This window comes from Sphaerodactylus townsendi, linkage group LG03 (genome assembly GCF_021028975.2).
Source record: "Sphaerodactylus townsendi isolate TG3544 linkage group LG03, MPM_Stown_v2.3, whole genome shotgun sequence".
NCBI lineage: Eukaryota > Metazoa > Chordata > Lepidosauria > Squamata > Sphaerodactylidae > Sphaerodactylus > Sphaerodactylus townsendi.
In genome coordinates, this window is record NC_059427.1 from 82,612,934 (window position 1) to 82,636,110 (window position 23,177).

At 41.0% G+C, this 23,177-nt stretch overlaps 1 protein-coding gene across 4 annotated transcripts in view; it reads right to left on the reverse strand.

Annotated features, from left to right (window-relative positions):
* Positions 1-3,312: 3,312 nt before the first annotated feature.
* Positions 3,313-23,177, reverse strand: part of RUFY1 (RUN and FYVE domain containing 1) — a 34,568-nt gene continuing 14,703 nt past the window's right edge. For all 4 annotated transcript variants that reach the window (XM_048490157.1, XM_048490156.1, XM_048490159.1 and 1 more), the window contains exons 7-18: positions 23,031-23,096; positions 19,714-19,783; positions 18,925-19,026; positions 18,360-18,476; positions 16,673-16,840; positions 15,267-15,364; positions 13,861-13,980; positions 8,501-8,630; positions 7,572-7,666; positions 6,293-6,341; positions 5,638-5,715; positions 3,313-4,042 (exon numbers count right to left, since the gene is read on the reverse strand). In XM_048490157.1, coding sequence (XP_048346114.1) covers positions 3,899-4,042; positions 5,638-5,715; positions 6,293-6,341; positions 7,572-7,666; positions 8,501-8,630; positions 13,861-13,980; positions 15,267-15,364; positions 16,673-16,840; positions 18,360-18,476; positions 18,925-19,026; positions 19,714-19,783; positions 23,031-23,096 — 1,237 coding nt within the window. In that variant the 3' untranslated portion in view covers positions 3,313-3,898. The remainder of the gene's footprint in view (positions 4,043-5,637; positions 5,716-6,292; positions 6,342-7,571; positions 7,667-8,500; positions 8,631-13,860; positions 13,981-15,266; positions 15,365-16,672; positions 16,841-18,359; positions 18,477-18,924; positions 19,027-19,713; positions 19,784-23,030; positions 23,097-23,177) is intronic.

A 23,177-nucleotide genomic window follows, 5' to 3' on the forward strand; every position in this document is an offset into this window, starting at 1 on the left:
TTCCACCAAAACCTTTGGAGAGCCTTTATAGGTTACAACAGGAGGGGGCAGAATTCTTATTCCATCACCCCTGACTAACTATCATAACTGAGGCTCTCCCTTCTAGTTACTGGGCTGGTTCTAGCTCCTTCTCAGGTAGGAAAGGAAGATGTCTAGATACCATGGGATGTTATTTGACTGGGGCACTAGGCTTTAGAATTGCTAATGTACTTGCAACCATGGGTCGTTACCAGGTTCTATTATGGGACAGGGTTGCTCAGCACTTAATCCCTTTACCTGAGGACCAGAAGACTGATTAGATTGATACAAATGGAGGGCACCCAGCTAGGCAGGCATCAAATAATGGCCACTAAACATGTGGTCGATACAACTAGTAGAACCATGGCCTCCGGCATTACACTGAGCAACTACACCTGGCTTCAGTCATCCTTTCACAGGATGTGAAAACTCTTGTTGAGGATATGCCATTTGATGACTGGAATTTGTTTAGTGATCAAACTGATGTGGTCTTAAAGAAGATCCGTAAAGGAAACCCAGGACCCCAGACAGGGTCAGTCTTCTCAGCACTCATCCTTCTACACAGTACAGCGCAATAAGCCCCAATATTCTAACCAACAGCAGGGCAAGTGTTACCCCTACTGCCAGGGCCAGTGGAGCAGGAATAACAAGCACATCTCCACCACTCTCCTTGTCGAAGACTCAGCAATCAGCATGACTGGAACCCCTAGCCAAAACAGGCTATCACATTTCTTTGATGCTTGGGCTGCTATTTCTGAGGGTGTGTGAATTCTCAGCATCATTAAACATGGCTATTTTCCTGAATTCAAATCAACTCCACGGTACTCTGAGTCACGCATATGGTGTCTAATGAAGGTTTCTGCACTACTTGCAAAGGGTGCTATTCAGGAGGTACCTGAGCAAGACCACTTTCAGGGGGGTTTACTTAAGGTATTTTCTAGTTTAAAAAGTGTGGGGCCTATCCCGGACCTTTGTAAGCTCAATAAACACACCAATTTATGTAAATTCCACATGGTTACCTTACAAATTCTCCTGCTTTTGATCTCAAGGTTGCTTATTTCCATATTGCCATTCATGAGAGTTACCAGAAATTCCTGAGGTTCACTTGTGGCTATTCAGACTAATCAGTTTACAGTCCTGCTTTTGGCCTTGCTAAAGGTCGTCTGCAGTTTATCTGGCAAACCATTCCAACCCACTTACTGGTTTCAACAACACTTGGGTTTCATGGCCTTCACTATGTCTGCAATGCTCCAGGCTAGGCTCCGCATGAGGCCGTTCTTAAACTGGTTTATCAGGACTTTTTTCCCTGGCTGAGACTCACAAAGCAAGAAATTATTCCTATAGCCATAATTCACACCCTTCACTCTAACATCTCTAAGGGCCTTCCCTTTGGAACATAGATATCTAACACTAAATTATTCACTGATGCCTCCCTGACAGGGTAGGGACACACACATTGTGATGGCATGCAAGTGAGCAACCTTTGGTCTCATAAATGTCATATGCACATTAACCTACTAGAACTGTGGACTGTTAAGCATGCTCTGGCTTCCTTTTTAGCTCACCTGTCAGGAATATCTGTGCCGATCTGAGCCAACAATAGCACAGTGAAGTTGTACCTGAACAAACGGAGGAACAGCGTCTTCACGTGTCTGCCAGGAAGCTACCCACAACTGGGAAAAAACCTTTCTGCTATTCTTATTACTGGCTTTTCAGTAACATGTTTTTCTCTCTCCTACCCAGCTCTTTTTACTGAGGCATAGTTGAAATTTTATTTTTATTTACTTGATAGTCTGCCTTTTTAATTGAAACCCAGGGCAGATCACACAGAATATAATGGGAAGAAACATCTAAAAGCAAAGTTGGAGTAGGACTGAAGAACTCTGAAAACAAACCATAACAAATGACCACGTTGATCTCTTCTGTTATTTCTTACAGCCATGCATTGTCTTAGACATTCTGGCACCATTTTGCTATTCTCTCACCATTTGTTTTTTGGTTTAATATACATTCCTTGTATTCCAATTCATTTCAGTTAAGTTACATAGTCATATCCATTACTGGTTTAATGCAGCCAACTAGAAGGTCAGTAAACAGCTTGGGAGGATAAACATCTCTATGTTTGAATGTACCAAAAGCACACGAACCCCCTGCATTGTAACAAACTGTGCAAAGCAATAAATACAGTTTGTTTGAATATTGCTCCTCACTGAAGTATGGGCACTAGCCAGTTTTGCATCCATACTCACAAATGATAGATCTTTCTCCTTGTTAACTTTGAGAACACACATCTAAATGGATGTGTCTCACCCTCTGCTTAAAGACTTTACCTCCTGAGTGGTAAGTCTGTCTCCCCTGCACTGCACTCCATTTTCCTTACCTGGTTTGTTCTATGTCCTATCCTGCATTGACATAGCAACATTTCACCCAGTTTGTACTTTTTTCCTGCCCCCTTTTCCTGTCACAACTAACTTTCAACCCCCTTTGAAATGCTACATATTCTTTGCACCAGTCACATATCTCCTCTCTGGCAAAATCTGAAAAAAAAATGTCCACACCCCACCCCCACCCCTTCTTGCATACTTTGCTGCTTTTTATCATCTTGACTTATTGTATACATTGGGTCACTGCACTGTTCTTTGCTGGGTTGCCCAATTGGTCTAGTTAGAAAGCTCTTTTTCTGCTTTTCCCTTCTCTTGGGCTTTCTTGAGATTCTGTTTTTAGCCTGCTACTATCCTGTTACTAACATAGTCCTGGGGGAGCTCAAATCTTGTGGCTTTCAGGAGCACATGTACACTGATTGCACCTAGTTATGGTACTTCTGTATCTTACCCATTTCCCTCTTCTGGGCCAACTGGATATTTTTTATCACAGTACCACATCAGATGTAAATCTCAATTATTTTTCAAACTTTCTGTCTATGAATGTGTCAAAGCTTGACTTCCATCTTACTTTCTCCCACGTCCCTGCTTTCAGCTAATCTCAGGTTTATCTAACTCTGCAAAGCAGAATGCATACTATCAGCATTATATTAGTACTAGACTGCACACAATGGAGCAGGAGTGGCATATTATGCAAACACCCCCCCCCCCAATCACACAACCCATTTCACATGTCTGTAAATATTGTATTTGTTGCTTTCAAGAGCGTGTAGCTTGTATTTGTTTGCTTCCATTGCACATACCTTACCAGATGGGCAAGACTCTTCATACTTCAAATCAGTATTATACTAGCTGCAGGTTTTATCTGTAAGAGTTCCTTATGGATAACTATTTGCAAGAAGGTGTGGATCAATTCTATTTAAGCATTTTTATTCTGTAATTACTATCTGTATTTTATATGCTCTTCAGAAACACTGGAATCTATACATTCAGGCACATTCATTTCTATATTGCTTTAAAAATGTTATTCATGGTGACTAACTTGAAAATGTTGACATTTTTATCGTTAACTACATACAAATCTAGAGGCATTTTCAAGTGAAATTATTCCAACCCATGAGAAGTATATAGTGTTCAGAAAAGTAATTTTTGTTTTAGAGATCGAATGTACAAATGTAAAGTACAAAGTTACATGGAAACAAAATAGTTCTCTTATACTGAGGAAAGCTAGAAGTGTAACTGTGCACCTCAGACTTTCAGTACATTGAGCACATTTTATTTCTGGCACTTGGTCTATGCAAAATATTTAACTTTCATAACTCTGTAAGCTAATTTTATTACAAATTACATCTTCCCTTGTCCCATTGTAATGTAGCAAACATTAGTTCTGTAAGAAAGCTGTTTGATGCATAAAGAATGGTGAAACCGTGATCCCCCTAAAGCCCATTAAACATTTGGCTATTTGTCCAGTCTTGATTTCCTTGAAACAAATCAACATCTTATGAAGCATTTGATGAACATCTCTGAAGCAGTAAAGTGTGACAAGTATCACAGACGCGCACAGGTTTTGGATAGGATGGAAGTGCAAGTTCATTGCTGGAACAAGTACTGCAAAAGATGTCGCCACAGTTTCGACAATGGTGCTGCAGGAAAATTACAAACAGGATTAAAAACAAGAAATTAGAACACTCTCAGAAGAGCCTACCCAAGTCAAGGAAATCAGTTGTGCTTAAATGTCACAAAAATAAATGAAACAAGTTAATCATGCCCAGAAATGTAACTGACTTTTTGGGTTGCTGGGCATGACAGCTTTGGAGACAAAAACAACACAAAAGCTTCAGATCAGGGATTGAAACTGGAGATGAATTCTCTGTAAAAAAACCTCAACTCCCAGTCCATGGACTCCAATGAAATTCATTTCACAGTAAATACACCTTGGTTTGTACCCTAGTAACCTATTGTGTGTTCCCTACAGCAGGACCATCCTAAACACAATAACTTAGAGAACCAGGCAAAGCGTTCTCATTGAACTTGACAACTACTACTTCAGTACATTTGGAGCCCAACCCCATTGTTCATTGACAGCTCTAAATCCAACAAAAAAACTTGTCATGCAAAGGCCACACACTGGAAATATTCCAGTATGATACTGCTGAGTTATGGAATGCTTCAAGTTGTCTACATGTATGAATCAATGCAGTCACCTGGAACTTTTATTCAGGCAGCTGTTGACATAGAGAATGCCACACACTAGACCTGTTTTGCCCCAGGAAATCCAGTGCAAAATTTACACCCCTTTGTGGATAGTGCTCACATGCTGGATGATTTTTGTTGGCTTCTATAGGGCAAGATTGCACTGGTAAGACAAGCTAAGATGCTGCTTCTATTCAGTTACTGAAAGCTGGGAGAAGGGGAAATCCTGAAAAGAGAATGGGGCCCAGTTTATGGAGCACAGGCTTAAAAAGCACCAATGCTATGCTTAGTTTAAATCGTTCAATACAAGACAGAAATGCCTTAATAAGCAAACACTTCCTGCTTTCAGTGCCTTCACTAAGATGACTGTTCCTGTCATCTCTACTGAAAGACTGGCACTTATCTCATTTACTTTTGGACAGCCATGCTTGCCTGCATCATGGATTAGAAGGAGCAATCTTTGGTGTAAGGATCTCTCCCCATCCAAGAAAGTTTATTTGTGGGATCACAGAGGTTGTGTGGTTTAACAGCCATGGGAGTTTGGCGGGGGTGGGGGGGAAGCAGGCTTCACTGAAGAGGGGGAAACACTACAAAATGTTCTGTCCACCACCTTCCATCTGCACTGTTCCCACAGGTCTATTATTCCTCACAAATCCTGCAACTCTGGGGATCAACTATCTAGGGATCAAAATGTACTACTGGAGGGAAGGGGAAAGTTCCATATCCATCAATATTTTCCACTGATAGACTGCTAGATCCAACCCAAAGATTTGCAACAATGCAATTGATGAAATTATTGGTAAGCGCTATTGTAAGTACTTGCTAGTTGTCAAACCAGGGATCCAGACTTAACAGTGATGCTTGCAACTCTACATTTGACTGGTATCGCCCATTAGTTAAAAGAATTAGACCTTGGGCCCAAGTCAACTTTCACCCAGTTCATCATGCCCTAAACTCTGTTGAAATTCTACTCTTTGCTAGGAATTATGCCTTGAAGATTGTCCTGTTTCATTTAGTATAGGTTGCTCTGATCCATTAACGTTACCTTCCTCCTAGAAATGGAGAACTCTTTCTCACATTGTTTGCAGTGGGTTGCTTCATCATCTTTTAGCCAGGTATGGCCCTAATTTTTCAACAAACAAAAAAATTGTTTTCAGTATTTAACTTTAAACATACAATACAACAATAGTAAGAGGTTAAAAGGCAATTTAGGCAATACTATCTCCTAGCTGCCTCCGAAAGCCAGCCACAGGCAGGAGCATTTAGCTTTCTTGAGAGATAGGGCCAAATAAGTAGATTCCAGTCCAGTAGCACCTTAGAGACTAGCAACATTTGGGGGGTATCTGACAAAAGAAATCTCTGACTTTCAAAACTTCATGTCCCCCAAATCTTATTGTTCTCACAAGTGGCTACTGGAATGGTATCTAGCTGTTCTACTGTAGACAAACATGGTTACCCTCTCAAACCATCTTCATGGAAGGTCAAATAATAGTGTCAGTCTATAGTTATTTCGTGATTGTTAGAGAAATTCACATTTGAAAGACAGGAGGGATCAAGTAGTAACAAAACATGCTTTTAGGGCAAGGTTGATAACATTGCAGCCTCCAGTATCTTGAACTGCCATGTGCTATAGGGAAAGATGCAAATAAAATAGTAGATGTAAGGAAAGGTGGATCTTATGGCTCTTAAATTTAGAATACCTTTAATGCTTTATTTACTTCTTTAATATCTTCCATCTTAAGTTTGGACCTGAAAAAGGAAGCACCTGTGTTACTATTAAGCATGGTATTTAAAGTACTTCTGTTGTCAAGTGAAGTTCTTCTTTCAAAAAAGGGAATCTACCGCCAATGGAAGATTCCTTCCTTAGCAGAAAAGAGCCAATCTTTATTAAAATCCTTCAAATTATTTCCATATTGCAGGTAAGAGATATAACTTTTCAATTCGTATGTAGTCATTAAAAAAGGTCTCAATTTTCTGAAATATCCTAAACAATAAAAGGCTAATAGATGGAACGTTGTGACGACAAACCCCCACAAAGGACTCATTTGGAACAAAGCCATCTGAATCCTGCACGGAGATTGGCCCATCCTCCCATGCTTCCTTTCTCACCTTTTCTCCAGGCTGCCTGATGCCTCCAAACCTTTTTAATGGTTCTTTGGGTGCCTGGCACTTCCCAGGTCTGCTCCTGGCACTGTCCTGCCCCCTCCCCCCAGACGTCCCCATCACTGCCTGGGCTTGCCAGATGCCTCCCGTTGCTTTCCCGGCCCGCCACATGCCCCTACTACTGCCATGGCCCACTGGACTCCTCCTGGCACTTCCCCAGCCCATCAAATGCCCCTGCTGCTGCCCCGGACCACTGGACACCTCCCGCTGCTTTTCCAACTCCCCCAACAACATGCCCACTATCTCCAGCCCCCTCCCCATTTCCCCTCTCTTAACCCTCTTACTGCTGGCAGCAAACAGAGAGGTAAGTTGGGGGGGCGGAAAAGCAGCTGCAGTGGGGGGGGGAGAGAAGGCAGGCAGGTAAGGCAGTGCACCTCCCCCATATCCCCACTAGAGTCCATTTTATCAGGCCATAAAATGGGCTTGGCTTCCAGTTTCTAGAATAAAACACATTTCAAACTTAGGACCAAAAGGTGCCTTGCAAACAACCCTTGCTTATATTACAGAGGTCAAGAAACCTCTTGCTCGCCATGCCGCAGTTTTGCTAATTAGCAAAGATTCTACTGCATGTGGGAATCCTCCTTCTCATCCACAGTGTGTCTGCCCAACCTCCACCCATTTGCTACAGGAAACCCTGGTGAAGCTGCAGCAAACACAATTGGCCTTCCAGCATAAATGAAATCATTAACGTATACCAAATTGTGTAGATTTCTTTGTCCATTATTTTCTTGCTGATATGTAAATTGGTCAATAATACAACCTCTTTAGTAATGAGAGATTTTTCAATATTGACAAGAATTATTAGGACATAGTTACTGGCTAAGGTGAAGTCCCATTTCTTGAAGGGCTTGTTCCTGTTCTTCACAGTTTTTTTCAAGCTGCTGCTTCTCTTCTTGCAGTTTCCGTAATTCCTATTAAAAAGACCCACAAAAAGAAAAAGCTGTATATTCTAATTAGGAAGGCATATTTTTCTTCCTCTTCGGATTACAGCAAGCAGAAGGAATCATTCAATTACATTACAATAAAGTAATACATCACCGCTAGGACCAGTGAACACTGGATGGCTATTCATAGAAAGCTCTTGTGACATTTTGGAGGACTAACCAAGTAGGGCAGCTACATCACTGTATCCAATAGTGAAGCGTCTGATCCCCAAGCCAGGTGATAACGGCCACAAAAACCAGGCCTGATGGAGTAGAGGTTGCATTCAAATTAAGTTTTATGCCAATGGAAGCAGTTTCTGTCACTGGCACCGAACTGGAATGGAATGAGTAGCAAATTTGGGAGTCTGCAGCAAGAAGGGGGACTTGGCAAAATTTTGTTGTAGCACTGAACTAGTGATAGTCTACAGGCGGTGAGTCCTGATACAACTGGTCAGTCATTTCATTGAGGGTATTAATTTCTAGGCTTGGAAGTCCTGAACAGCATATTTAGTATCTGAATTTGATGAAGCCTTTAAATTTTTTAAAAATAAGCTTATCAAAGCATCTGTAAAAGAGAATGAAGACCTTAAAACAAACACATTCATTAGATTATTTGTTGTTTCAAGTTGCTGAATACTGAAAGTTATTTGCAGTTCATCATCAGCAACTGAGTTTTCCTGAACCAGTAACTTACCATGATAAAACCTTTAGCCTTGAAAGACAAAATTATCCAGCAGCTAGTTACTTGCTGAAAGGTACACACACACAAGAACATTGCTCCCCATTATTTCCCGGTTAATATTTGGTTTCCAAGCCATGTACCTTTTTCAGCCCTTCCACCTGCTGCAGTTCTGTTTTGAGCAAGGTGGTAGTGTCCTTTTCCTGATGCAACTGTTGTTGCAGCATCTGTCTTTGTTCTTTCTCAGATTTTAATTCTTTTTCAAGAGTAGAACTGTTAATAATAGTAAAGGAGTTCGTTAGAAACAAAGTTAGTTTCCCACCAGTACTAATGCTGAATTGGATATTCTAAAAAATTCCTAGTGAGCTATAAAAGTATGAGTAGCATACTTTTTCTTGTGTCACTGAAGAAGCATTTTCCATGCATGTGTACAAAACAGCTGAGGACCAGGAAACTGCTTGAGGCAATCCCTCACCCTCTTCTCTCATTGGTGCCTGCCATGCACTGGTCAGACCCCTTTAAAATGCACAACAAGACATGCATGTTCATGGAGGCCTCCATCCTTTAGCATCCTTACAATGAGAACTACACTGGCTACACTTTAAAAACATTTTTAAGTGAAATACTTGTACTGTCTGTAGATAGCCTCCATGGTCAACTGTCAGAGTGGACAATTCTACAGAGCCACAAATAAGAAGTGTTAAGAATTCTCATCCCTTGTGCTAATAAGTGCTAATAATTCTCATCCCTTGGTTGCAAGGAACCTTTCACTGGAGAGAGAACTAAATTTTCTTACTGGTTAATAACTTTTAGCCAGAGATGGGAAGTGGCCTGGAAAAATCTAGAATTCTATTTTATAGAAACAGCAAAAGACCAAATTCTTATGAAATCTGAACTTTAACCATTCAATGGAAAAATGCTCGTCCATTTTTTGTGCACGCAGACTGGTGCCTGTCTTTATAGTGAGTTCCTTTACTCTGAGAACAGAGTGAAAACGGGTTCAATTTTGTACCAGATATAATTTAGTCTAGACAAGTCCAGTAACCATTTGGACTATCTCTTTGGTGCTGATCAGCCAATTAGAGACATTAGATTTTGGCAATCAGTTTGTGCATTTTCAGTCTAGTGCTCTAAGATGATCTAGAAGCTAGGTGACTGTGTGTGGTGGATGCTTCATGAGCTCTTGCCCTTCAAAGGTATGTGTGTCTTAGGGAAGCAGATTCTGTTCCCTTTTCCTGAGTCCCCACCACACGTAGAAAGCAGGAAGCATTCATTTTTTGCATTGCTGTCTGTAATAAAGTAGGCTTCCCATCTATCTCCTGGTTTTAAACGACAAATGAGTGACAGCTTGCAACATGAAAGATCTTTTCTGAAACCTGTTCCTACTGCCTGGGAAGCCTTATAGATAGCAAAAAATCAAACCAAACCAAAATAAATGCACCTAATCCACATATTAGAGTTGCTGAGGACACAAAGTCAGGTACAGTTTTGTTTAGAATTATATGACAAGGTGTGACAAAACAAACCTACACTGAAACTATGCAACCTTAGCTAATCAAAATGGTTTCTCAAGCCAGTTCAACACTTTGCTAGGCGAAGAATGTGTTTAAAATATATTTACAAAACAAAAACACACCCAGCAATAAATAACTGCTTCAAGTTTACATATCAGTCCTGGAAATAAGAGAATCTATCGCTCAGGTGTTTGAAAAGTAAAGCTAGTTGTTTCTTTGGTACATTTTGCATGTTCTGTTTATGCTGACATGTGAGGTGGTGGTGGATTCTTAAGAGTTTTTTGCATTAGCTGGATGAGTTTAAGAGGTTTTACTGTCCAACCTTACACAGGAGTTACGGACCTTCATAGACCTGGTCCTAGCATGAAAAACAATTGGCTAATTCGGGTGCTGTGTGGTTTCCGGGCTGTATGGCCGTGTTCTAGCAGCATTCTCTCCTGACGTTTCGCCTGCATCTGTGGCTGGCATCTTCAGAGGATCTGATGTTGGAAAAGCAAGTGGAGTATATATCTGTCCAGGGTGTGTGGGGAGTGTCCAGGGTGGGTGGGGAAACCTTGTCTATGAGTAACAAAGGCGGCAACCAGGTCAATAGTTGAGGGCATCTGAATAGAAGTATGAGTAACAATGAAGACTATAGCCTGGGAGTAACCCTGTAGATAGCAAGGTCACTGGTGGGAGCATCTGAATAGAAGTATCCTGGCCTGTTTCTTTTGTCTATGGTCATCCTGTGTTTGTGTGGAGCTGGTTTGACACAGTCTTGACCCTAGTATTTTTCAACACTGGCAGCCAAGTTCTGTTCATTTTCAGAGTTTCTTCCTTCCTGTTAAAATTGTCCATGTGCTTATGGATTTCAATTGCTTCTCTCTGTGGAAGGTCTGATCGTAGTGGCTTTCAGAGTGGTCCAGAATTTCTGTTTTTTCAAATAATATTCTATGTCCAGGTTGGTTTATCATGTGTTCTGCTATTGCTGATTTTTCTGGCTGAAATAGTCTGCAGTGCCTTTCGGTGTTCTTTTGATACGTGTCTGTGCCATGCGTTATGGTTCCTATGCAGACTTGTCCACAGCGTAGCATGGTATGCGATAGACTCCTGCAGTGAAGCTAGAGGATCCCTCTTTTATCCTTTGCTGAACGTAGCATCTGTTGAATTTTCTTAGTGGGTCTGTGGTAGATTGTTTGTAGGCTTTGCAGCTTCATCAGTTTTCCTATGCCATCAGTGGTCCCTTTGATGTATGGTAAGAACACCTTCCCTCTAGATGGCTCTTTGTCTTTGTTCATGTGGCTTGTTCTTGGTCTTGCAGCCATTCTGATTTCTGTATTAGAGTAACCATTAGCCTGTAGGAGCCCTGTTTAGTTGATTCGGTGCATCTTGTAGGAGTTGAGGTTCACAGATTCTGTTTGGCGCCGATGTACCTCAAGGTTTTTATGGTGCTCCTTTTTTGCCCTGGATGGCATTTCGAGTTTTTGTGTAGATATCTGTCTGTGTGAGTAGGTTTTCTGTATACTGTGTGTCCCAATTGCTGGTTTGGTTTGCGGATGACTAAAACATCTAAAAATGGTAGTTTTCCTTCATTTTCTTTCTCCATAGTAAATTGGATGTTTGGGTGGATCTTGTTGATATGGTCCAGGAACTTGTTTAGTTCTTCTTCTCCGTGGCTCCAAATGGTGAATGTGTCATCCACATAACGGAACCATATGGTGGGCTTTTTTGGTGCTGTTTTCAGGGCTTGCTTCTCAAAATGTTCCATATAAAAATTAGCTATTACAGGGCTAAGAGGGCTACCCATGGCTACCCCATCTTTCTGTTCATAGTATTCATTATCCCACTGGAAGTAGCTGGTAGTGAGACAATGTTGAAACAGGGCTGTGATGTCTTTTGGGAATTTCTGGTTAATGAGTGTCATGGTGTCTGCTATGGGGACCTTGGTGAATAGGGACACCACATCAAAACTGATCAGTTTGTCATTGGTGTTGAGTTTGAGTTTGCTGAACACACAGTATACAGAAAACCTGCTCACACAGACAGATATCTACACAAAAACTCCAATCACCATCCAGGGCAAAAAAGGAGCACCATAAAAACCTTGGTACATCGCGCAAACAGAATCTGTGAACCTCACCTCCTACAAGATGAACTGAATCACCTAAACAGGGCTCTACAGGCTAATGGTTACTCTAATACAGAAATCAGAAGGGCTGCAAGACCAAGAACAAGCCACATGAACAAAGATAAAGAGCCATCTAGAGGGAAGGTGTTCTTACCATACATCAAGGGAACCACTGATCGCATAGGAAGCAGATGAAGAAGCACAACCTACAAACAATCCTACAGACCCACTAAGAAAATTCAGCAGATGCTGCGTTCAGCAAAGGGATAAGAGGGATCCTCTCCCAGCTGCTGCAAGGAGTCTACTCGCATACCATGCAGCTGTGGACAAGTCTACGCCGGAACCACCAAGCGCATGGCGCACAGACGCGTATCAAAAGAACACTTACGGCACTGCAGACTATTTCAGCCAGAAAAAATCAGCAATAGCCAGAACACATGATAAACCAACCTGGACATGAGAATATTATTTGAAAAAAACAGAAATTCCTGGACCACTCTGAAAGCCACTACATCCCAGACTACACAGAGAAGCAATTTGAAATCCATAAGCACATGGACAATTTTAACAGGAAGGAAGAAAGCTCTGAAAATGTGGAGAACAGCTGCCAGTGTTGAAAAATACTGAGGGTCAGAGATTTGTGTCAAACCAGCTCCACACAAGCACAGGATGACCATAGACAAAGAGAAACGGGCCAGGATGCTTCTATTCCCAGATGCTCCCACCAGTGACCTTGCTATCTACAGGGTTACTCCCAGGCTATAGTCTTCATTGTTACTCATACTTCTATTCAGATGCCCTCAACTATTGACCGCAGTTTGCCGCCTTTGTTACTCATAGACAAGGTTTCCCCCCCCACCCTGGACCCTCCCCACACACCCTGGACAGATATATACTCCACTTGCTTTTCCAACATCAGATCCTCTGAAGATGCCAGCCACAGATGCAGGCGAAACGTCAGGAGAGAATGCTGCTAGAACACGGCCATACAGCCCGGAAACCACACAGCACCCAAGTGATTCCGGCCGTGAAAGCCTTCGACAATAAATTGGCTAATTCAATTCTTTGGTAAATAAAGCAACAGGTATAACAATACAATTATCTAAGTTCACCATACAGCCACATTTAATATACTCTATCCTGTTCTGTCCTAGAAAAACATATTGTAGCACTGCATAAGGTGCAGCATCTCAAATGTTTCTCACAGGAAAGGTTACATGCTTGGTTTAAGGGGAAGAATGACAGAGATTTACAAAATGATGAACTGTATGGAGGGATTCTGACTACTCTTCTGTTCTCAGAACAGTGTTCCTATTGAAATCAGCAGTGAAGTTACTAGCATTTTGACACATCCAATAATAACTGCTTCTGAGCTAAGAAACTACTACGAAAGTGCAACTGCAAAACAATCTTCATCCCTACTTGCTCCACAGTTTGCATACTTTCTACATAGTGTCACAATTCATTTAAGGTATGAATAAATGGATTATAGAAATTATAAGGGTGGATTCAACCAGCTTTTCTGTTGGTGAAGGATGAAGAGTCCCCTTCAATCTCCCCAAAAGGTTATGATGGGAATCATGGGCCTTACACAGACAAAAGCCATTTGGGATGGGGGTTGTAGTAATGGAGGAAAGACAGGCAAGATTCAAAAAGCTGGTTCCAGCCAACCTGTCAATGACAAGCAAGTGCAGCACACCCCTCTGCAATTACTGGAATAAATTCATTTTTGGTACACAGGCAACATATCAAAGTAGATTACAGATTCTGTACAAGTTTCTTAGTTGTAAGTGGTACCTGTTCCTATTAATTCTAAACCCACTCATGAGTCAAGGTGGGATCAACACATCAATTTTTTGAAGACTACAGAATGTAAGAGTACCATTTGCTATCCAGCTGGGTTAGTTGTTGTTTCAGGGACTCAGTTTTACCACCCATCTCTTGTTTTAACTGTATATTTTTCTCTTCTGCCACCTGCCTGGCTTTTTCTGTACGTTGCAATCTAAAGCAAAACAAGAGAGAGAGAGATATACTAGTTGTAACCACTACATAGAGGTATTTGAGGTTTTGCCCTTCAACAAAAGCACTTCCTGTGAACCCCTTTCCCCTTGCTCTTAGTCCTAAAGCATGAGTTACTACTGAGTAGGTCAACCTTCTCAATATTCTTTCATACAGATGTGTTACTAAGGTTAGGTTGGTTCCAGCAGCAAAAAAGAGGTGTGATCTTGTCAATTTCTCCCTCTTCATTGCTCACACTGTTCCTGAAAGTCTACTGTTCCCCATGGGTAGCATTCTGGGGAGTTCAGTGGGCTGCAGCAAGTAGATGAATGGGTGAAAACTTCTCCCCTCTTCTGCTGGTGGATTTGGATCACCTAGTGTCTGATCCAGTGAGCTGCGCTGTTAACTGGTATCAGTCAAACTCCTACTACACATGATACGATTTATTAATGCCCAATCCAAATTTACAGTTCGTCTTGTCCTAGTTCAGAGGATCCCAAGCTTCACGATCCCCTTCTAGACTTTGTTTTCATCAAACTACCTCCGGTCCCATCTCTTCAGTGCCCACATGACTGGGAAACTCACACAGAATAAAACAGGTACGTAGGACTGACAGAAAAGTCATACGCATGGACTGTAGTTCAAGGTTGCTAAACTGATTACCCTGAACACCATGTGGCCAAGCTTGCTTAATGGAAGAGTCACATAGAACAAAGTTCAGATGTTTGAGAGCCACAGGACATGAACAAATATTACACATACATTTTTATTATTACATGAACATTTTGTTACCAACCTTTTAAATAAATAAGAAATATATAGGTGTAATAATAAAAAATCGTGTGTGTAATTTTTATTAATATTAAATGAGACTGCCAAAAATAAAAAAGGGGTAAAAACTGATACTGTTAATGACAGTCACTGGCTATTGCTGCTAGTGGAAATATGGAGAGCCCCCATCTTTGCTGTGAGTTGTTTAAAATTCAGCTGATATTTTGTCAAGGCTGTACAAATTACAGGGGCTACAGGGCCTTGGACACTGCCTCCAGTCCCCACACCCAAGCTCTTGCTGCCCCTTCCAGCCTCCCTGCCCCACAGCAAAGGCAGCAGCATAGTCAGGGGGAAAGGATAGGCACAGAGGGAGAAACGTCAGGAGAGGGGGAGACCCGCTCCACTGACCAGCCTTCCTGGCTGCAAGCCACACGTTATGTGGCAAAGAGCTGCATGCGGCTCATGAGCCACACAGTTTGGCCACCCCTGTTATAGAGTTTCAGACTGGAAGTGATATACCTGTCTTCCATTTGCTTTATAGAAGACATCATTTGATGTGTTTTGCCTTCAAAGGAGGATATTGCTTCTTTTTTCTGTTGCAATGAACTTTCTGCATTCTGAAGGAAAAGCATTAAAGTAAGTTAACTTCAATTCATCATTCTATCATTCAAAAACCAAACCATTAATGGAACAGACTTTATTTGCACATTAGTAAAACAGATTAGACACAAGATTTGTTAGATCTTATATTAACAAATTTTTCAATGCTGGAGCATAACTGTGCATCTCTTCCAAAAGAACAACGTGGTAAGAATTAAGAAACTGGCAGTATCCTAAAAATGTGGATGAAAAACCCAGAATTACTGGAGAAAGGAAACTAGAGAATTACTAGATAAAGATTAAGGGTTGGAACCAACATTCCGTCAGTAGATTTCTGATGATGGAGCAAACGCTCCCCGCCCCCCAACTGGAGCTGCTGTGGAAGGGAGAAATCAGAAATGTTCCCTTCCATTGACAAAAGTGCCATCAATCAGCATAAAATAACCTTACGAGTCAACCTAAGTTGAAATGTTAACATTTTACAAAAGGTTAAATCCAAACAAATATAAAGAAATATGGGATTTATACCCAACACATGCCATAGTCTGACTGGAAGATGTATCACATGGGCCTTTAATGTGATTTAAAGTGCATCACAGAGAGAAACAAAAGGGAACATTAATGGGGTTCTCTTACTGATGCTCAGTACTATCTATTATCTCAGCAAGAAGCAGAAAAGCACACATGCATGCTATGCCAACTACCTTACCTGATTTTAAAAAAAACAGGCTAAGGAAGGTGACGGACATCTATATTTCCCCTAGAAACTGCTTCAATCCCTGCTGCAAGTTGCCAAGCGACTAAATACCATCACTGAGCATTCAGCTGTTTTAACCATATTGTGCCTTTAGAATCTTGGTAGGAGAAAGGAAGTTTTAGTTCTCCTTCCTCTGGCCACCAACAGCAAGAGTAAATGAACTCATACTCATAACAAACTTCTGTGCGTATAAACACATGAAAAACATTTAAGGCCAGTATGTGCATTTATACTGCTGGGTGCACATAAAAAGGCAGGGAGTCTGCAAAGTGTCCAAACAGGATGCTAAATCGTCTAAGTACTTTTGAACAAGATGGGAGGATGTAGACAGATAGACGGTGTTGGACTGGAAGGACTTAGGTTCAAAACTCTGTTTAGTCACAAAACCAGTGGGAACCTTCAGACAAGTTATTCTCAGCTTCAGTTCTCCACTTATGAAACAGGCATAGTGGTGAACCTTATCTCACAGGGCTGTGAAAGGGCCAAAAAGCACAAAATAACATACATGTTCAAAAAGTTTTAAACACAATCAATATATGAATTCTCTCGGTTTACTTCATGCATTTACCTGAGATTTATGGAACATCTGTAAATTAATAGCTTTAACTTCCTCCAGCTGTTGACGAAGGGCAACCAGAGTATCCTGTTTCTCATGTGTATCTTTCTCTAGAAGTTTCATGGCAATTTCCATTTCTATTTTCATTCCAATTTGCAGTTCCAGCTCTTTTTCTAATTCCTTCAAAATACCAATGCAAAGCATAAATATAAAACATTTCTGCTTCACTATAAAGACTTGTGCCATATGTTGGGTCACAAACACAAGTTATATTTTTTTCTGTATTATATAACAGATTTTGTAACTGATGTATAATGGACAGGAACTAAAAAAAATCACCAGATGGCTTCTTCACGCACACTGAACTTTTCAGGCAGCCCAGCTCCATAATGGCTGTATTGAAGGCATCCATGAAGTTTGGGGACAGCATCCAAAAGTGCAAAAAAACAAAAAACTAGCACAGCCATGGACTTGCAGGCATGGATACCCACAGTGCTCTCTGCATCCTGGTCAGGAGACACCGGTCATGTATTGTCCCACCCCACTAGGAGATAATTCTTATTACATTTACAGGTCTGCTAAGTAAGCTAATATTTACCCACACATTCAACTTTCTGCTTTTTGACACACATACCAAGCAATATTCTTAAGCCCCACAGAGAGTTCCTGTCTCATGCATTAATGATACAGCCTGGGATCCCACAGCATCGTTCCCATCATCCATTCCAGCTGCTGCAGAAGCTTTCCTCTGCTGTGGTGCTCACTTCCTCTGCCAACAGTTCTTCTATGTATACATGGTCAATTTTTTTCAAGTAGCCCCTGTGCTTGTAGAAGTGCTGGGTGGAGGAAGTAAGAGTCTAAATGGCAGAATGCGTCTGCAGCAGCTGCCGACAAGTGTGAGGGAAACAATGTCATTGGATTGAAGCCACGGTGTGCATGCATAAAAAACAGCTCTTGTATCTTAAGCTCCCTCTACCGTCCCTCTTCACCTTCCCTTCCAAGTGGCTCCCTTTTCCAAGCTGTGGTGAACTCAAAATATTGTAATGGATACAAGTTGAGACACAGGAGATCAAGCCATCTTCTTGGTGGTCCCCTCCCACTAGCTGAGCTAGGCTCGGAGTGCTCTTCTCAGAGCCCTGTGTGTGTGTATGAAAAAAACACAAACAGGTATTTCCAGTTCTTAGAAAAGTCCTTGCTTGTACTGATGCTATGTGCAAGTGTAATGCTGAAGATCCTTAACACAGACGCAGTCCCCAGTAAGTTTAGAATCTACTCCTGACAGTAGTGCTGTGCAAAAACATGTGGAGAGGTTGCATGCATGGCAAGGCGCTATAATGTCATATCCCTATGTACACAGCTGGCATTCTTAACTACTTTCCCTGTGAGGAAGGTAAGATTTAGGGCTGGGCTGAGACAGACTTGCTCAGTGTTGCGAAGTAAACTTAATGGCTAATCAGGAACTTGAATCCAAATCTTCCTGGCTGACTCTCTGTACATTAGAACACACTGGCTAATGTTCAAGCTTGTCCTGGATATTTCTTACTTAAGCTTTATGCCACACCCTGTACGGATCTTCTTTCTTCTCCACCTCCAAGTAAAGCAACTAATGGCCAATATTTCACCAGGTTTTAGACCTGGAACACTGAAACACCAGCTATTGTTCACACTTCATTCTAATCTAGACAATATAGTATCTCACCATTCGGATTTTTTTCTCTTCTTTCATTTGTTTCCAGACATCGCTGTACATTTCATCCAGGCCTTGACGTGTCTGCTTATATGTTTCCAGCTCAACTTTGGTGTCCTGCTTAGTTACCTATAATAAAAACCATTATTAATTACTTTTCCCCACATTGTTTAAAATATACACACATATATATAAAAGAGAGAGGGAGAGATTTGGAACATTTTAAAAGGATATTTGTGCATAGTCTCAGGCCTCTTCTCCTTAAGAGAAGTTAGATGACTTTTTAAAAAAAAGGTAAGCTGGAATTCCTATATATTTTACTTCATTTGTGCCTTGCCTTTCTCCCCAGTGAGGATGCAAAACAATTTAAATTGTTCTCCTTTCTTCCATTTTATTCTCACAAAAACCCTGTGAAATAGTTCAGGTGCTGTGTGTGTGACAGGCTCAAGATTACTCAGCAAACCATCAAGGCAGAGGGAGATTTCAACTTGGGTCTCCCAGATCCTAGTCTGACACTTGACCTATGACACCACCACATTCTTCATGCAGGTCAGGATTATATATATATATATCTAACCTCAACATGCTTTTCACTTCGTTCACGGATTAATTCATTTTCCTTTTTCAGCTCTTGCTGTTCTTCGTGAAGTGCCTTGATCCGGTCTGTTGCTGCCGTCAGCTGGCAAAAAAGGGGGGGAGGGAAGACGAGAAGATGATAATGGTAGAAAGAAACAGGCTTGTACTGCCTGGATGAACTTAAAACCAATTCAACTGTGGCAAATCCTGGCAAGATAATAATAAACAATTCAACTGTCAAGACACACATGTTTGATTACATTGTTATTACTTAGTACTGATACTTTCCACAACATTATGCTTTTACATTTTAAAAAAAGTATTGGCAATTGATCCAACCACACTGTTCTGAAGACTTAATGGGGCTTAAGAGTTTGGAACCCTGAGCAGCAATTCCCACTGAATTCCCTCTCCCACTTTAGGGTTCCACTGTACCTCCCAGTGCTGTTTCAAGAAGCTGCAGATCCTGGACCAAAACTGGGGAGGGGAACTCTACGAACAGCTGCCCAAGAGGGAAGTTGGCAGGTTCTACCCCCCAAAGCCCACATATACGCTTTCAGTCAGAAAGCAAGCAGAAGAAGCAGAACTTCTTGCCCCAGTGAAAGCTTAGTTTCCACATGCAATTGGCCGGTTGTATAGAACAGGGGAACTCTTTGGCTTTCTCCCACTATGAATTTGTTCTGCCCAAATTCTTGTTAGAACTATTTCATTATACTCTTGACTTCAGCAATGAGATTGTTTCAAACTAATAAAGGAAATAGTTGAGGAAGAAAACTGGGTTACCGCACACCTCTTCTTGGAGCTTTGAATTAGTTTTTTCTAAGCATTCTATCTTGGTCTGGAGGTCTCCAACAGTGCAACTGCAGCAAAAGACCAATATGTATTTACTACCAACCATTCACACTGAAAATCTAAGCAGTCATCACTTTTCTTTTCCAGTGCCTACAATTTCTCATCTGATGCATACGTACCTCTGGAGTATTTATACATTGGGAACATGTAACAAAATTCCTCCTAGAAGATTCATACATTTTATGTTTGCATATGAGCATTCTTGTAAGTGGTCTACAGATTTAGTCCAATAAACTTGTCCTCAAACAATATGCATTTGAAAGCCCAGGGTAATGTAAGCCGATAATTCTTTCATGGTTTATTTGAATATAGATTACTTAAAGATCTCAGAACAGCAAGGATTCCCTCTCTAAGGGCCAAGGATTAAAAGATCTGTGGCTACGCCAATATATTGGTCAGCCAGAGAAAAGAGAACAGGAGGCCATGATGAGTGCAGTGGCCACCCACAGAAATAGGGCGATACTAGAGATTGTATGTGCATATATCTTAGTTCTTCAATTTAAGGATAAGCTTAATTCCATTATTTAACTTAATATAGCTGGATTGCAAGAGGACAATCCAGAAATGCTATGGGTATCACTTATAGATTGGTCATACAAATCTGAATTTAATGCAAGTCACATAAGCAGATTTTAAGGCTGCCCGCTTCAATGCAATTCCCAATCCTGTGCCAGAAAAAGATACTAAACACCAGCATTTGCTGAATAGCTGCCATTCGGCAGTTCTCACAATAAATAAGCAGTGGGACCGGTATTTTAACGGTCTTTAAAAAAAATTTCATTGTACGTTATACAGCTGAAGTACATATGATAGGTTGGATCAAGTTTGTAGCAGGAGCTGGCACAGTACATCTTTCCCCACTTTCATTATGCAGCCTGTTATTTGTCACAAAAATTCTCTCTGAGAGATAGGGAGAGTTTTGCATGTAACATGTACTAAAGTACAGTGTGCTGCAGTGATGAGGGAAAATCAATCACATTGCTTCCTTCCTCCCTCCCTCTTGTGCCAACAGCATGGTGTAGTGGTTAAGAGCGGTGGACTCCAATCTGGTGAACTGGATTTGTTTTCCCTGCTCCTCCACAAGAAGCCTGCTGGGTGACCTTGGGCTAATGCTAGTCCGTTCTCTCTGAACAATCTCAGACCCACCTACCTCACAAAGTGTCTGTTGAGGGGAAGGTAAGGTGATTATAAGTTGCTTTGAGTCTCCTCAAACATAGAGAAAAGTGGAGTATAACATCCAGCTCTTGTTCTTCTCATTCCATAAGCTTTTCTATTGGATCCAACCAGTGAAAATCAAAGCAAACTGAGGAGCTCCCAGAGCATCTCATCAAACTGGATGAATAGGCAGTGATGTAGCAAATAAAGTTCAAAAAATAAATATAAAACAATGCACTTCAGGGCAAAAATAATTATGAAAAAAAACCCCACCATTAATAACTCAATGAAAATGTTGACTCTTTGTGACAGAGGTGAAAAAAGCAACTTATGTGCTATGCTGGTATCATAATGCCAATGGCTAGATCCTGCAGAGGATTTCTGCTGACAAGGAGAGGCAATGGTTCATTGTTGTTCCTGGAGGTTCCCTGTTCTCAAAGACCATAATTTTGAACTGCCTGAGTGGGGGGTGGGTGTGTAAACAAATCTCACTTTGCTGACAATCAAGCAGAAACCAAACCCTATATAGATATATGCTGCTTCACAGTTGTGGTTATCCCATCTTAGAAAATGATGCTGTAGAGCTGGAAAGGGTGATGAAAAACTAGTGAGAATGATCAAGAGGTTGGAATACCTTCCTTATAAGGTATTCTAAATGCTTTGGGGGTTTCTGTTTCAATAAAATGTGACCAAAGGGGAATCATGATAGAAATTTATAAATTACACATGGTGTAGATAGAGTAGATGGAGAGAACAGCTTATTTTCCCAAAAAACAATAACTTTGGTATATCCAGTGAAACTTATGGGCACTAAATTCAGAATAGACAAAAAGAAAGCACCTTTTCAAGGAGTGCATAATTAACTTGTGGAATTCAATTACCCCAGGTGATGGTCACTAGATGGGGAAGCTTTAAAAACCTACTAACCCATTCATGGAGGGAAGGTCTTTCAGTGGTTAATAGCCATGATGACTTTCAGTTTAGAAGGAAGAATTTCCTTTGAATGCTGGCAGCCTTTGGGGGGTAGGAGGGGTGGGGAAAAGGAGACTTTGGTCTCTGTGATCCTTTTAGATATCTGGTCAGCCACTATGGATTCTTGACAAAATAGATGCTTGGTCTGGCCAATCAAGGCTTTATGTTTTTATTATTTGGCATTCTGCCATTGTGTTGCCTGGTCCCCACTTGATATAAAGCCAAGTGGTTTTCTACCTGTCCCCAAAACTGCATCTGCTACACAACTCAGGCTTGTGGTACATTTACAGTTAAAGTTTATTTTTCCCCAAGTGAAATAAAAAAAATGTTTAAAGTAAACTTCTAATATATGTAATTAGATGCAAAACAGCAACCCTAGATCAAAAATAGAGGAACAGTGACAGATATGAGGGGAAGGTACTAGGTTGTCAGAATGGGGTGATCAAAGGCAAGGTGAAGACTGCAGAAAAAAAAATTGGCAGTTCCCTCATAGCATATTGTATCAAGCTGCCACAGCTGAATTTTGGTGTTCATGGAACCCATGCCATTCCAATATTTGTATTTTTTTAAAATCGGCAGTTGGTAGGTTTGCTCATATATTCCCAACCGCAAGAGCCCCATCCCTCTCAGTCAATCTGGCCTGCAGCAGGAGAGGGAATACCCAGATCTTGACTGAGGGAATTGATTTTTTTCTTAAACATCCAAGATAGAGAAAGATCTACAGCAGCTGCAGCTGCTACAAAAGAGAAGATTGAGAAAAAGCAGCCCTGCATGTCTAATTAATATTTTGGACTCCCCCTTTCTTTTATTACTGGGCACTGTTGGTATTTGTCATTGTTCTGAATGCCTGAAGGGTACTACAGATCCTGTATATCTGAGCTGTGCTATATTTATAGCCACTATGATTTAGTTTTAATTGTAGTTGTAAAGTTGTTCCGTTCATATTAAATGTTTGTTAACATGAATGTTGTTACCTTGTTGAAGCAATTTTACATTTGTTTAGCAAGCCACAAGAGTGTTGTCATTTTATTGATTTTAAATTCCCCCCAAGTCTCTAATAGAGATTTATGTAGCCAGCAATCTGCTAGGTTACATTTACACAGCAGGAAAACAACAGACAAATCCTACCTTAGATGGCGGTTAAGTTCTTCCACATAATGTTTCTGATCAAGCACAGCAGTAATCCCTCCATCTCTGTTTTTAAAACAAAAATTAATTTTTCCCCTTCAGAAGTGCCTGTCCTTGTAAGTTGTGCATTTATAGTATGCAAAGGCT